General features: G+C 39.0%; 1 protein-coding gene across 1 annotated transcript; it reads left to right on the forward strand.

Annotated features, from left to right (window-relative positions):
- The first annotated feature begins 1,784 nt into the window (after positions 1 to 1,784).
- LOC118585742 (guanylate-binding protein 1-like) lies at positions 1,785 to 12,897 on the forward strand. Its single transcript, XM_036190622.1, has 9 exons — positions 1,785 to 1,935; positions 4,809 to 5,017; positions 6,819 to 6,946; positions 8,227 to 8,336; positions 8,562 to 8,761; positions 9,114 to 9,356; positions 10,556 to 10,836; positions 12,180 to 12,392; positions 12,784 to 12,897. The coding sequence occupies exons 2-9, from the start codon at positions 4,822 to 4,824 to the stop codon at positions 12,895 to 12,897; spliced, it is 1,485 nt and encodes a 494-aa protein (XP_036046515.1). The 5' UTR covers positions 1,785 to 1,935; positions 4,809 to 4,821.
- Positions 12,898 to 13,135: the final 238 nt, after the last annotated feature.

Here is a 13,135-nt window from a genome sequence, read left to right on the forward strand (position 1 = left end):
AGATGTAATCCAGCTTCTTTGGCTCCCATCGTCCCCCACACACACGGTCCCCACACAGCCACACTTCCAGTTGCCCAGGTCATCTATATCCCATCTTGCTCTCAGAAACCTTGCCTCTGCAGCTGCTTTTGAGACCCTACCCACTCTCTGATGAATGCTGCTCAAAACACTTTTTAAAAGAAGAAAAGCATCAAACTGCTTCAAACTCAAAACTGAAACTTCAAGGAAGTACAAAAAGAGCAAACTAAGCTTTGTTGACAACAGGAGAATGACAATGATTAGAGCAGAGATACACGATCAGACATTAGAAAGCATCAAAAATTAACATCACTAAGAGTTGAGTTATGGAAATGATCAACAAAAGTGACAACCCACGTCTGGATTAAGAAAAGTAGATACATTTAAAATGAAAATGGTGTTGTATCTGAGGATGACACACAAAATAAGTGTTTATAAGGGAGTAGTATCAAAAAGTACAAGTTGCTGGGCATGGTAGTGCACACTTTTAATTCTAGCAATTGGGGTGTAGAGGGAGGTGGATCTCTTTGAGTTTGAGGCCAGCCTGGTCTACAAAGCTAGTTCTAGAATAGCCAGGGCTATACAGAGAAACCCTGTCCAAAAAAAAAACAAAAACAAAAACAAAAAAAACAGGAAAAGTTATTACATGGGAGATGAAGAAAGAGGAACCTCAGTTTCTTGATTGTGTGAACTAGTCTATTTTTCTGTATGAAAACAAGCATTGGGCATTAGATGCTTCCTAAAGTAGAGAAGTTCATATAGCTCGGCTGTGTAGCTGAAGTGCTAGGTCAGGCAGCCTCAGGGACTCAGCTGACCTCATCATGGCAGGACTGCTTACGGGAGGGGAAGGTCACAGGTGAGAGAGGAAGCCATGGAGATCCCAGAGAGATCTACGATGACTTCCTACTAGACTCTATGTTTGATCAGTCATACGTACTATCTCTTTCCAACACCACATGGTGAACCAAGATTCCAAAGAATGGACCTTGTGACCCATTAGCCATTCCCAAGCCCTGGGGCCACACTCAACTGCAGTAGAGTTTCTGTGACAGAGTGGCAGAGATGGAGAAGATGTAGGCAGGGCTCAAGTGGCAGATTTCTGCCACTCTTACTGCACTCATAGCAAATCTTACTGGGAACTGACTCATGTATCCTCTCTGGGAAAATACAGTTTTAACATGACTCAAGTCATTTTTGCAAAGAGTTTGTGTCACATTTTTGTGCAAAATACTAAATCAATAAATAAGCTAAATGAGTTTGAAATAGATCCAAGAAGAGTGAAGCTAAAATGTTAAGAAAGAAGAATTTGAATAAAATTGTAAAACAGCATTAAGAAAAAAAAATTATGTAATCCCTGACTACCAGCCTGAAACACTTTATAATATATAGAGCCCATCCTGACTGAACTAGCTGACAGTAGTGAGTGATAGCAGAAGGTTCTGGGCTTTTAGGAGGGTGGCAAACATGCCGTTCCCCTCACTAACTAGTTCTGAAAAAAAAAATCAGCCACATGAGGGGATTTATTTTAGGCAACTAATTTCAAAAGTAATATCTCAGATGATGGATCACACAGGCCACCATCCTTCAGAGTCACTGCCTATATGGAAAACATCCATATCTAACATACAGTGATCAAAACAGCAAACGGTTACAAAGGTCTCTTCCAACCAAATGTTTGCCAGCTCTGGCTGAGAAGTCCTGACGAACCCTGCCCCCTAGCCCAGCTCCAGAAACTGCTTTCATAATTGTTGATTCCCTGCTGTGAAGCAAACACTTTCATTTTCATATTCCTCGTATCCATGAAGACTGTTGCTGTACATTTGATCAACCACACTCAGAGAAAATCTCACAGCCTTGGAGAAGGACATAAGAGACCAGGCAGGAAGCCAGTCCATCCACCATAAACAGCAAAAGCAGGTAAGGAGGCTTACTTCTCTTCCCAGCTCTGTAGAGTTCTGCTCAGGGAAATGGGGTCTATAATATCAGGAAGGGAATGAAAAGGTTTTGTATAGGTCGCTTAGACAATACCAGAATCAAAATGGGCAGCAGCTGAGCATTCACTGGGGTCAGGGTCAGGTGATATCAGCAGGGGTGCAATCAGGGTTGACATTCCCTACATTCCAGTATTGGGCTTGAATTCAGCTGGAAATACTGAAACTATGTGTGCTCTTCTCTATGTTCACATTGTCTCTGTTGAGTGGGAACACAATTAAAAGACTATAGACATTGACAGTACTTGCTTTATCCTGCTCCTACTGCAGCTAAGCAACTGAAAAGTCTGCCCATGCAGACTTGAGATGAAAAAACTAAATAATATAAAACAATAAATGATGCAAGCAGCCACAGACACTGTGAAAGCAGAAGGAAAACTTTGTAACCCAGAGGGAAAGATGAAGACCTGATTAACATGCTTTCTACCACACACCTGACCTTGGCCTTCTAAGAGAATTTCCTCTTTCATTGGGCAGACTCTCTCATTCCTAGAGCCCCCCCCCCCCCCTCTCACCTGTAGGATTCAGACTTGTGTTTCACCAAAAGACTTCCTCCAAATAATCCCATGCAGTACAGGACTAGGGCCAGTGTCTAGGCTTACCTTGACCGCTCAGGCCTTCAGAAAGACGTTCCTAGAAGCCCCTCCCTTGAGTTCCTGGCCAGGCACCAGCTCCATTCATCAATTCTCTCTCTCTCTCTCAATTGTTAACTCTTACCACTGCATTTTTTTGCTTCTCTCTCCTCCCCAGTTCTCTTTTCTTTCTTCTACTAAACAGAAAAAATAATCAGGAAACCTAAAAATGGGCCACAGGAAACAGCCATTGTCTTTGAACAACTTACTGCTCTTGACCTGCTTCCTGATTTCCAGTCTTCTTGTTTTGAGCTTCCTGTGGCTTTTTTTTTTTTTTTTGAGCTGAGGATCAAACCCAGGGCCTTGCACTTGCTAGGCAAGCACTCTACCACTGAGCTAAATCCCCAACTCCTCCTGTGGCATTTAAAATGCTGCCCCCAGACCCTCCTCACTTAGGTTAGCTTACTGAGTAACTAATGAGGCTTCAGAGCACTGTTCTGGCACATGACATCTTAACTGACAAAAAGAAAAAACAAAACAAAACAAAAAACCCACAGCTCTTACTTCTAATAAATAAAGGGATAATTTATTGTTTTGGAAGTAAATATTGTGATATTAAATACTTCCATTCAATATGTTGTATAAATTTTAAAATCGGAATCCAAAAGGAAGATTTGAGTTGTTACTGGTGAATTTTAATAATTTGCAAGGATACAGATATGTATTACCCGATATATCTGCTTCCAACAGTGTAACAGTTTCATAAAGTTTTATAACAGAACAAAGATATCATAGCTAAAGATACTTTAAACATACTGCTGGAAACATCAGGTAGGCGATTGAGAGCACAGTAGGGAAACAGGCCTCAGATACTCTCTGACAACATTCTCACCCTTTGGGTGGTGGAAGCCAAGACTATGTTTGCACATTCCAAAAAAGATCATACCTGATAGGAGGACATTAGGTCAAACACAAAAGTGGACAATAAATGTGATCTTGAGTAGCAAAAATAATTTGACTCTGGGCTCCAACGTTCCAGCTCTCTACTGTCACTGAAGGTCCCACCAGTGAGTAAGGCTTGTAGAGGGTTAACTGAGGTGTATTCTTCTTTCTGGAACTCTCCTTCACATCTGCCATGTCCTTGGAAGAGTTCCTAGTCCAGGATGTCCTGTTGCTTATAAATATGCACAAGTCAGTTGTGCTGACTTCATCCCTGGAGCAGCAGCAGAAGGGTCCTGCACATGCTCAATCCACCAAAATGTTCCTAAGAACCAGAGGGAGGGGCAAATACTAAACACCTGAGCAGATTATTACCCAGGTGCTAACATGAAGAAAATGGAGAATTTATCCATGAGGGTTTTCACTCATTGAAAGAATTATTGTGCTACTAAATCCATATTGAATTTCTTGCATGTAGTCTAAATAAAAAAAATAAATTCACCTAATGCTAAATTTAGAGAAGTCCTATTTTTAAGGAGTTTTTAATTCTTTCATTTATCTATTTACCTTATATGCCTTTGTGTATGGGGTGTGAACATGTCATGTAACATGTTTAGAAACCGGTGGACCACTTGTGAGAGCGAGTGCTCTCCGGCCGGTTGTCTTGCTGGACACTGAACACCTGTACTATCTGAGCCAACAAACCAGCCCCAAGAAAGCCTATGCTTTCAAAAGTTCATTTTCTTTCAGCTCTGCAAGCAGCCATACAGGTAGAATGATATATACTGAGCAGATTATATTAGGAACATATACATATATGCATGTACATATACATATATGCATGTAATAACTAGTGAAAAAAGAGGCCATAAATTTGAAGGACAGTGGGGGTGGTTATATGGGATGATTTTGAGGGGGGGCAGGGAAAGGAAAATGCATTTCAATTATAATATCAAAAATTTTTAAATAAAATTATTTTAAAATGTTTTTAACAAATTATTTTTCCTATTCAATATTTAGCATAAAATTAGAATTCAAAAGGAGTATCTCCCTTGATAATTTAAAGGGAAGATTTGAGTTGTTTGTAGTTGAATTTTGAAAATTCATTAATACTATCATTTTTATTCAACTTTTTGGATAATATTTTCATAACCTTCTAAAATCATGCAGCTTTTCGCTGTACAACTTCAACAATACAATAAAACTTCAGTTTGTGCTGGATGGTTGTATGACTCCACTTTCTGAGAAGAGAAGGGATTTCTAATTTATTCCACCTCTTCCCTCAAAGACAGAGAACCCCAATGGACTCAGCCCTAAAGGTCCACATGCCAGAGCCCCTGTGTCTCATTGAGAATGTGAAAGGACTACTGAGGCCTAATCAGAAGGCCCTGGAGATCCTGTCAGCCATCACACAGCCGGTGGTGGTGGTGGCCATCGTGGGTCTCTACCGCACAGGCAAATCCTACCTGATGAACAAGCTGGCTGGGAAGAACACAGGTGAGTGCCACCAACAGTGCTTTGCTGAGTCCCCTCTCTTTGGTCACACTTTGAACTTGGGTTGTGAGGGGGAACAATGTTAGAGGAGATAGACTCTGAAATCTAATCTCCTACTCAGAGTTGGGCTTTTTATCTTCACTCTATTTCAGGAAGTCAGTCAGCTCCATAACACTCTTTATAATCTTCAGTTCTGTTTTAAAAGCAGAAATCATTCCTATCCTAGAAAGGAAGGAAGCATTAAGAAGAATAATTCAATTACATAATAGTTTGTAGGACAGTCATTAAAAGTAAAGGCTGGGCCAAGACGGAGGTTCAGCAGGTAAAGGCCCTTGCTGCACAAGGCAACCTGGATCCAGTACTGAGAAGGTAGAAAGAAACAGTCAAATCTACAGAGCTGTCCTCTGCCCTCCACACACATGCTGTGACACACACACCCTAACACACATCATGCATATACAAACACACACACACACACACACACACACACACACACACACACACACAATAATGATGATGATGATTTTGTAATTAATAAGGTCATGAAGTAACACTGAGTTTCCTCGGACCTTTCAGGCTTTAAAATATTTCAAATTGAATTGGAAAGTCTTATTGTCATGAATAAACATAACATAAAATTAACTCTTCTAACCATTTCAACTGCAGTTCTGTATCATTAAACAAATTCCCATTATTGTAAACTTATCACATTAATTCACCTATATGTTTATTATATTTTCCCCAACACAAACCAAGTACCCATCATACAATAATTGTCCCCCCCCATTTTCCGTCACTGTTCTGTAATCTATGTATTTAACCCTTAAAACAAAATATGAGGGGAGTAAGGACTGTGGTGCAAGGCAGAAATCCCAGCACTCAGGAAGCTGAGGTTGGAATGTCATTGGAATAGCCTAGTTCAAGCACAGCTTTGATAACCAAGCACGGTCTGCCTCACAAAAAGAATGGACAGTTATCACTTCGTGTAGCAATGATATTTTAAGAATATTGTTTCTTCCAAACCTTAAACATGGAACATGTAATTTTTTTGTGTCTTCTGAAATATTTTCTAATAATTTGTAATATTTCCTTGTGTAAATTGTCACCTTATAGATGAAGTGTATTCCCAAGTAGTTCACTCTTTAGATGGCATTATAAGTGGGATTAATTTCTTAGTTTTCTGTACATTATTATTCTGCTTATTCATTATTGGTGTAGAAAAGAAACTAATTACAGAAATCACAGAAATAATTCTGTGTGCTGTAGCTATGCTGGATTAATTGATTACATCTAACATTGTTCTGTGGAATATTTAAAGGTTTTAACATATAAGAATGTACCATCTGTGATAAAAATAATCTTATTCTTCCTTTCCAACTTGGGTGCCAGCTATTTTCATTTTGTTTTTGTTTTTCCTAATTACTTTGGATAACACTTCAAGTGCTGTATTGAACACCAGTGTCCAAATTGGGTACACTTTTCTCTTATATGATCTTAAAGGAAATTTTTTTCAGCTTTTGCCATTGAGTATAATATTGGCATGGATTTTCATATATGGCGTTTCATACATTTGCATTAAGAAATTCTTGTAGTTTGCTGAATACTATTTTTAATGATAAATGTGAAATATTTATTTTCAAGTGTTTGGTATTATGAATTTTACTATTTCTCTGGTTGCAAGATCAATACTAGTTTTGGTTTCAGTTAGCTCTGCTGACTTGGATTGTTCTCATTTTTACATCAATTTCCTGAAACGCCTGCTTCTAACTCTCTGTCACTGTGTCCTCTCTTCTACGTGTCACAGGCTTCTCTCTGGGCTCCACAGTGCAGGCTCACACCAAAGGAATCTGGATGTGGTGTGTGCCTCATCCCCACAAGAAAGACCACACACTTGTGCTGCTTGACACTGAGGGCCTGGGTGATGTTGAGAAAGTAAGGATTGAAAGTTCAATTTGCAGTACAGACTCTGATATCTAAATATTCTGTAATTTTTAAATAAGAGCTTGAATTTACTGTAATGTCATGTCATTAACTTTAGCCATCACAAATAAATAGACAGACTCATAGAAGAGCAGGATGGTCATTCTGCAGTATCCCAGCAACTTTTAGAATGTAACCTACACCTGGTACTCCACCTCATGAAGGTACCAAGAATAAACTCAGTGTCATGTATTCAACACTACAAAGAACTTCAATTACAGATTTGAGTTTGAATGCCCATAACTGTGTTTAAATGCAAACCTTGTTACTAAATCACAGTCCTTATTTAAAAACTTCTTTTATGTGGTGATACATTGTGTACCCTGATAAATTTGCCTGAGGATCAGAGGACAGAGCCAGCCAGGCAGTGATAGCACACACCTTTAATCCCAGCACTTGAGATCTCATGCCTTTGCTTGGGAAGCACACACACACCTTTAATCCCAGGAAGTAATAAGGCAGGGCAGAGAAAGGTATACAAGGAGGAAACAGAACTCACTCTCTTTAGACTGAGGATTTTGTAGAGGTAAGAACTAGTGGCTGGCTGTTCTGCTTCTCTGATCTTTTAGCTTTCACCCTGATATCTGACTCTGTTTTTTTATTAAAAGATTTGAATAATATTTTTAGCCTTATCTTTATGAAATTAAATAATTTCATAATTCACCTGAATTAAATAATCAGTACTCTACATACCTTACAGCATTTCTTTTAATATTTAATAAAATAAATAATTTTTCTGGTACATAATGAGTGCCAAAGAATGGCCTATAATGGCCTGTCTCAGTCCCTTGTGCTTGACAAGCTTGGGGAAAGCCCTAGTTTCCATTTCCAGCACTAGAAGAAATAATTAAATGAGATTTAAAAACATAGCCACAGGTATGAGTTACATGAAAGTAAATCTTCTCATTAGCAATGAGACACTTAAATCTACAGTGTATTTGTTGTTTTAGAACATCTGCAAACATCCACTGTCTATTTAACAATTACATGCCAATGATCAAAAAACACCTTCAAAGAATAAATAGAAACCAAAAGTCTTACTAAACTGTATTTGAAGTTCAATGGAATTCATGAGTACTTTTGTTTAGCGTTGTCTTGTGTAAGTGTTTGAGACAGCATTAGTTTTACTAATCATTGTGGAAAACATCTTTTTAAATGATCATACTTTTGTCACTGCTCACCTGAAAACTGACACAAGACATATTCCTGACCCATGTGTGTCTGGATTCCAGGGAGACAACCAGAATGACTGCTGGATATTTGCCCTGGCTATACTTCTGAGCAGCACCTTCGTGTACAACAGCATGGGAGCCATCAACCAGCAGGCCATGGACCAGCTGCAGTATCCTTTCTGTGATGGAGAATATCCCAGCCTGAAATGCTGCAGAGTCAGTGTTAACAGACAGGAGGCAGAATAATCCCAGCATAAGGGGAGATTTCATACACCGACTAATGCGTCCACACTGAGTCAGAGCATGGCAAAACCATGTGTGGGGATGGATGAGACCAATGGGAGGAAGAAGACTGGGGACCCTGTTCATTCAACCACTTCTCCTTAGCTACCCAGCTACGTGACAGAGCTGACAGATCGAATCAGAGCAAGGACCTCACCTGACCAGGAAGATGAGATGGAGGACTCAGCAGAGTTTGTGAGCTTCTTCCCTGACTTCGTGTGGAGCCTGAGAGACATGACCTTGAAGATGGAAGTAGATGGAGTCCATGTCACAGCAGATGAGTACCTGGAGAATTCACTGAAGCTCAAAGAAGGTACAGAGATTGATACTTGTAGACGAAAATGCCAGAAATTTATACCCTTTTGGGGTGACACATTCAGTTTTTCATTTCTATGCTTCTGGCTATTGCTAAGAAATAATTATTATTTACCATCTGCCTGAATAGAACCAATAATAACTATGTTAATTTGCAGTTTCTTTGGCTGCCTCCTTTTCTCAGTACTGTTACCAGAGCACGTTCATCTCTTTATTTACTTCACAACTTATGTGGCAGAGCTGCACATAACTAAAAACTATAACATAGATTTATTTGAAGAAATTCTTATAATGACAAACTAACACTTCTACTAGCTATTCATCCTCCTTTGGAAAAATTATTTCCCCAGGTACCTGCAAAGAAGTTGAAAAATACAACTTGCCCCGACTCTGTATTCGGAAGTTCTTTCCAAAGAAGAAGTGTTTTGCCTTCTACCCACCCACCGAGTGGAAAAAGCTCTCCCAGCTGGAGACACTGCAAGAAAATGAGATCGATTCTGATTTTCTGAAGCAAGTAACAGAATTCTGTCTGTACATCTTTAACCATTGCAAAGCCAAAACTCTTCCAGGAGGCATCCCTGTCAATGGCCCACGTGAGTCCCCTTCTTGGTCTTCCATTCATTTCAAGATGGAGGGAGAGGGAAACATTCATATAGTTTCAGCTTTCAAAAGTGTAGAGGCTATGGCTATTTATGTTAAACTCTAGACAGTTTAAACTGATCTACCAGATTTTAATTAGTCAAATCCTGAAGTGGAATAGATAATGAAAACCTAGTTTAAAAAAGTTAAACCAAGTTAAGTCTCCATAATGTTGCACAAAGTCAGATATGTGCTGTTGCTCAGTATCTAGCCAATAGACAATCAGCTGGGTAGCTGGGTGAGGGCATGCAGATTGTAGAGACAATGAAGAAAACAGAAATGAGTTGAGAGGACTGCCAGCTAATGCCAGACAGTCCTGAGTTTATTTCAGAGTCAGCTTATATATAGTCTTGAAGGACAGAGGTAGAACAATGCACAACATAGGCATTCAACCACTATCTATCCCATCCTTGAGCCAAGGAGCAGGCAGTTTCATTTTCTATATCAGCAGCCTGAGTCTAGCTAGATAATATGTGCCTTCCCATGGACTAATGAGAACTTTCCCACAGCCCTGGAGCAAACACGTTTGGACTCTATTGACTCAGAATAGACTTCAGATTCAAATCGGGAAACTGAGTCAGTTGTGGGCTCCCATTGCATAGTCATTTAAATTTAAATAAAAGTTAAGTGAAATTAATTCATACTGTTAAGTGAAAAAAATTAGACTATACAGCCTTATTTCTCATGGTTACTGTGATGAAAAGCAGAGCCATTAAACAATTGGCTCCATTCAAAAGTTCTGTAAAGTAACACTGAGCTAGACTGAGACAAGGAGGAACACTTTTTGATAAGGAAAACATTGCTTTTCCACACATATTTAATTAAAGACTTTCCAAGGGAGTAATAGAGAGGACCTTCCTAATGCTGCGACCCTTTAATACAGTTCTTCATGCTGTAAAATTATTTTGTTGCTACTTCATAACTGTAATTTTGCTAGTTATTAATTGTAATTTAATTATCTGTTATTACCAATAGTATTAGGAGACCCCAGAGGGGTCTCAACCCACAGGTTGAAAACCACTGTGAGAAGCCTTATTCTAAACATGTTGGAGGACTGAGATATTCATGTTCGAAATACACAGGCCTGCCTTATCTTTTCCTTAGAGAAGAAAGTTCTTCTTAGTGGATGTCATCATTTGTTCTCTATTTATAGGACTAGAAAGTCTAGTGCTGACCTATGTTGAAGCTATCTGCAGTGGAGACCTGCCCTGCATGGAGAATGCAGTCCTGGCATTGGCAACAATAGAGAACTCAGCTGCAGTGCAAAAGGCCATTACCCACTATGACCAGCAGATGAGCCAGAGGGTGCAGCTGCCCACGGAGACCCTCCAGGAGCTACTGGATCAGCACAGGACCTGTGAGAGAGAGGCCATAGAAATCTTCCTCAGGACTGCCTTTAAAGATGAAGACCACTCATTTCAAAAGGAATTGGGGGTAATTTCCTCCTAAGTTTATATGGATCAATGTTGTACAAGGCAAAGTATACATCAGACAATGAAATGAGCATTAATTTTGAAGGAGGGAACTTTGTATGTAATTCTCTCTCTTTGTTGCATCTTTGTGTAGTTTGGGTATCAGGGTAACTATAGCCTCATAAAAGGAGTTTAGTAATGTCCCTTCTGTTTCTATTGTGTGGAACAATTTGAAGAGTATTGGTACTAGCTCTTCTTTGAAATTCTGGTAGAATTCTGCACTGTAACCTTCTGGTCTTGGGTTTCTTTTGTTGGGAAGCTTTTAAGAACTGTTTCTACTTCTTGGGGATTATAGGTCTGTTTAAATTGTTTATCTGGTCTTGATTTAATTTGGGTATGTGGTACCTATCCAGAAAATTGTCCATTTCTTTTAGATTTTCCAGTTTTGTGGAGTACAGGTTTTTGAAGTATGACCTGATGATTCTCTGGATTTCCTCATTGTCAGTTGTTATGTCTCCCTTTTCATTTCTGATTTTGTTAATTTGGATGTTCTCTCTCTGCCTTTTGGTTAGTTTGGATAAGGGCTTATCTATCTTGTTGATTTTCTCAAAGAACCAACTCTTTGTTTCATTGATTCTTTGTATTGTTCTCTTTGTTCCTATTTTATTGATCTCAGCCCTCAATTTGATTATTTTCTGACATTTATTCCAACTGGGTGAGTTTGCTTCTTTTTCTTCAAGAGCTTTTAGATGTGCTGTTAAATCACTAGTATGAGATTTCTCCAACTTTTTTATGTGGGCATTTAGTACTATGAATTTTCCTCTTAGCACTGCTTTTATAGTTTCCCATTAATTTTGAAGGAAACTATCCTCTGTTACCCTTAAAATGGTGAGAACTCTTTAGAATCATAATACTCAAACAAAACAATTTTTTAAAGTTTAGACTCAAATTTGAGAAAAAAATTATGATACTTGCCTTTAGTCTAAGTACTTATAATTGACAATTGGTACTTTAAGCAAATTCTATACTTGGATAGATCAATTATCTTTCATTTGGCCAAAAGATATGAACTTGTGGTTTTAGTTGTCTCCTTGGGCTTATGCTTTGGTTCCTTCATTCCATTCATAGGCATTGTCAGTCCAGTTTAAAGCAAAGTTTGCAATTAGGTTTGGTGTAAACCTCTGAACATCATTTCTCGTAAGGAGGGGATTCATAAGAAGGTTCAAACTCAAAGAAGAGCCACAGTTTTCCTCAGCTGTCATCAAGTTTCTGGAGACAACAGGTGTTGGGGAAGCCCTTGGAGAAATTCTAACTCTTGTTCCTTTCTTCTCTGGTGTTCTTTTTACTCCCTTATTCACACTGCAGTCTCAGCTAGAAGAAAGATGGGATGACTTTTGTAAACACAATCTGGAAGCATCATCAAACCATTGTTGGACATTGCTTCAGGATATCTTCAGACCTCTTGAAGAAGGTGTGAGTCAAGGCATGTATTCTAAGCCTGGAGGTTACTTCCTCTTTGTTCAGGACACACAAAGACTGAAGAATAAGTACTACAGAGAACCAAAGAAAGGCATACAGGTAACCAAGATATTTATCAGTGTGATCCATGTCTTCTTGATCCAAACATTCAGAAAAATGACACCTATTCATCTGATTGATGATTACTTTAACTCTACATTCTGACCCTTTCATCTTTATATCTATATCTGTCTGAACTGTTTTCTCCCTGAAGGCTTTATGGTTCGGAATGATTTGCCAATGTAAGCCCACAATATTAACATCTCCAATTCACATGCCTTAGTCTAAATATACAGAATCACATTCTCCCAGTATCAACCAATAGGGGGTCTTTGATGATTTGCCCATTCCTGTGGTAAGGAATCTTAGAAGAAAAGGACAATTCTTGAGGGTGGTAGAGAGACAGATAGATAGATGTTGTCCCACTAACTTATGTTCTCTGGACTCTAAGGCTGAAGAGGTTCTACAGACATACATACAATCCAAGGAGGCTGTTTCTAATGCAATTTTACAGACAGATCAGAGTCTGACCGAAAAGGAAAAGGAGATTGAAGGTAAGAAATGAACCAAAAAACAAACCAGTAACAAAATCTTGTAACAGCTTAACCATTGCCTGTCTTAAAACAGTAACTCTCAAACTGAAACAACAATGAGAAAGATGAGCCTATCACCAAAGCTCTTTCTGACCATGGTGCACATGGTTGCTGACATTATGTTAGGAGTTACCTCAACAGTATATTGGCCTTGGGACAGCCTTTCTATCAAATAGTGATGACCACAATAGGCTATGGAGATGTCTCCCT

Source organism: Onychomys torridus, chromosome 6 (assembly GCF_903995425.1).
Source record: "Onychomys torridus chromosome 6, mOncTor1.1, whole genome shotgun sequence".
Taxonomy (NCBI): domain Eukaryota; kingdom Metazoa; phylum Chordata; class Mammalia; order Rodentia; family Cricetidae; genus Onychomys; species Onychomys torridus.

What these genes read in the sequence shown, in the direction of transcription:
- LOC118585742 (XM_036190622.1), top strand. Translation starts at nt 4,822, where the DNA reads ATGGACTCAGCCCTAAAGGTCCACATGCCAGAGCCCCTGTGTCTCATT. An exon ending in GCTGGCTGGGAAGAACACAG is followed by an intron (nt 5,018 to 6,818) that starts GTGAGTGCCACC and finishes TACGTGTCACAG; the next exon opens with GCTTCTCTCTGGGCTCCACA. An exon ending in TTCACTGAAGCTCAAAGAAG is followed by an intron (nt 8,762 to 9,113) that starts GTACAGAGATTG and finishes TTATTTCCCCAG; the next exon opens with GTACCTGCAAAGAAGTTGAA.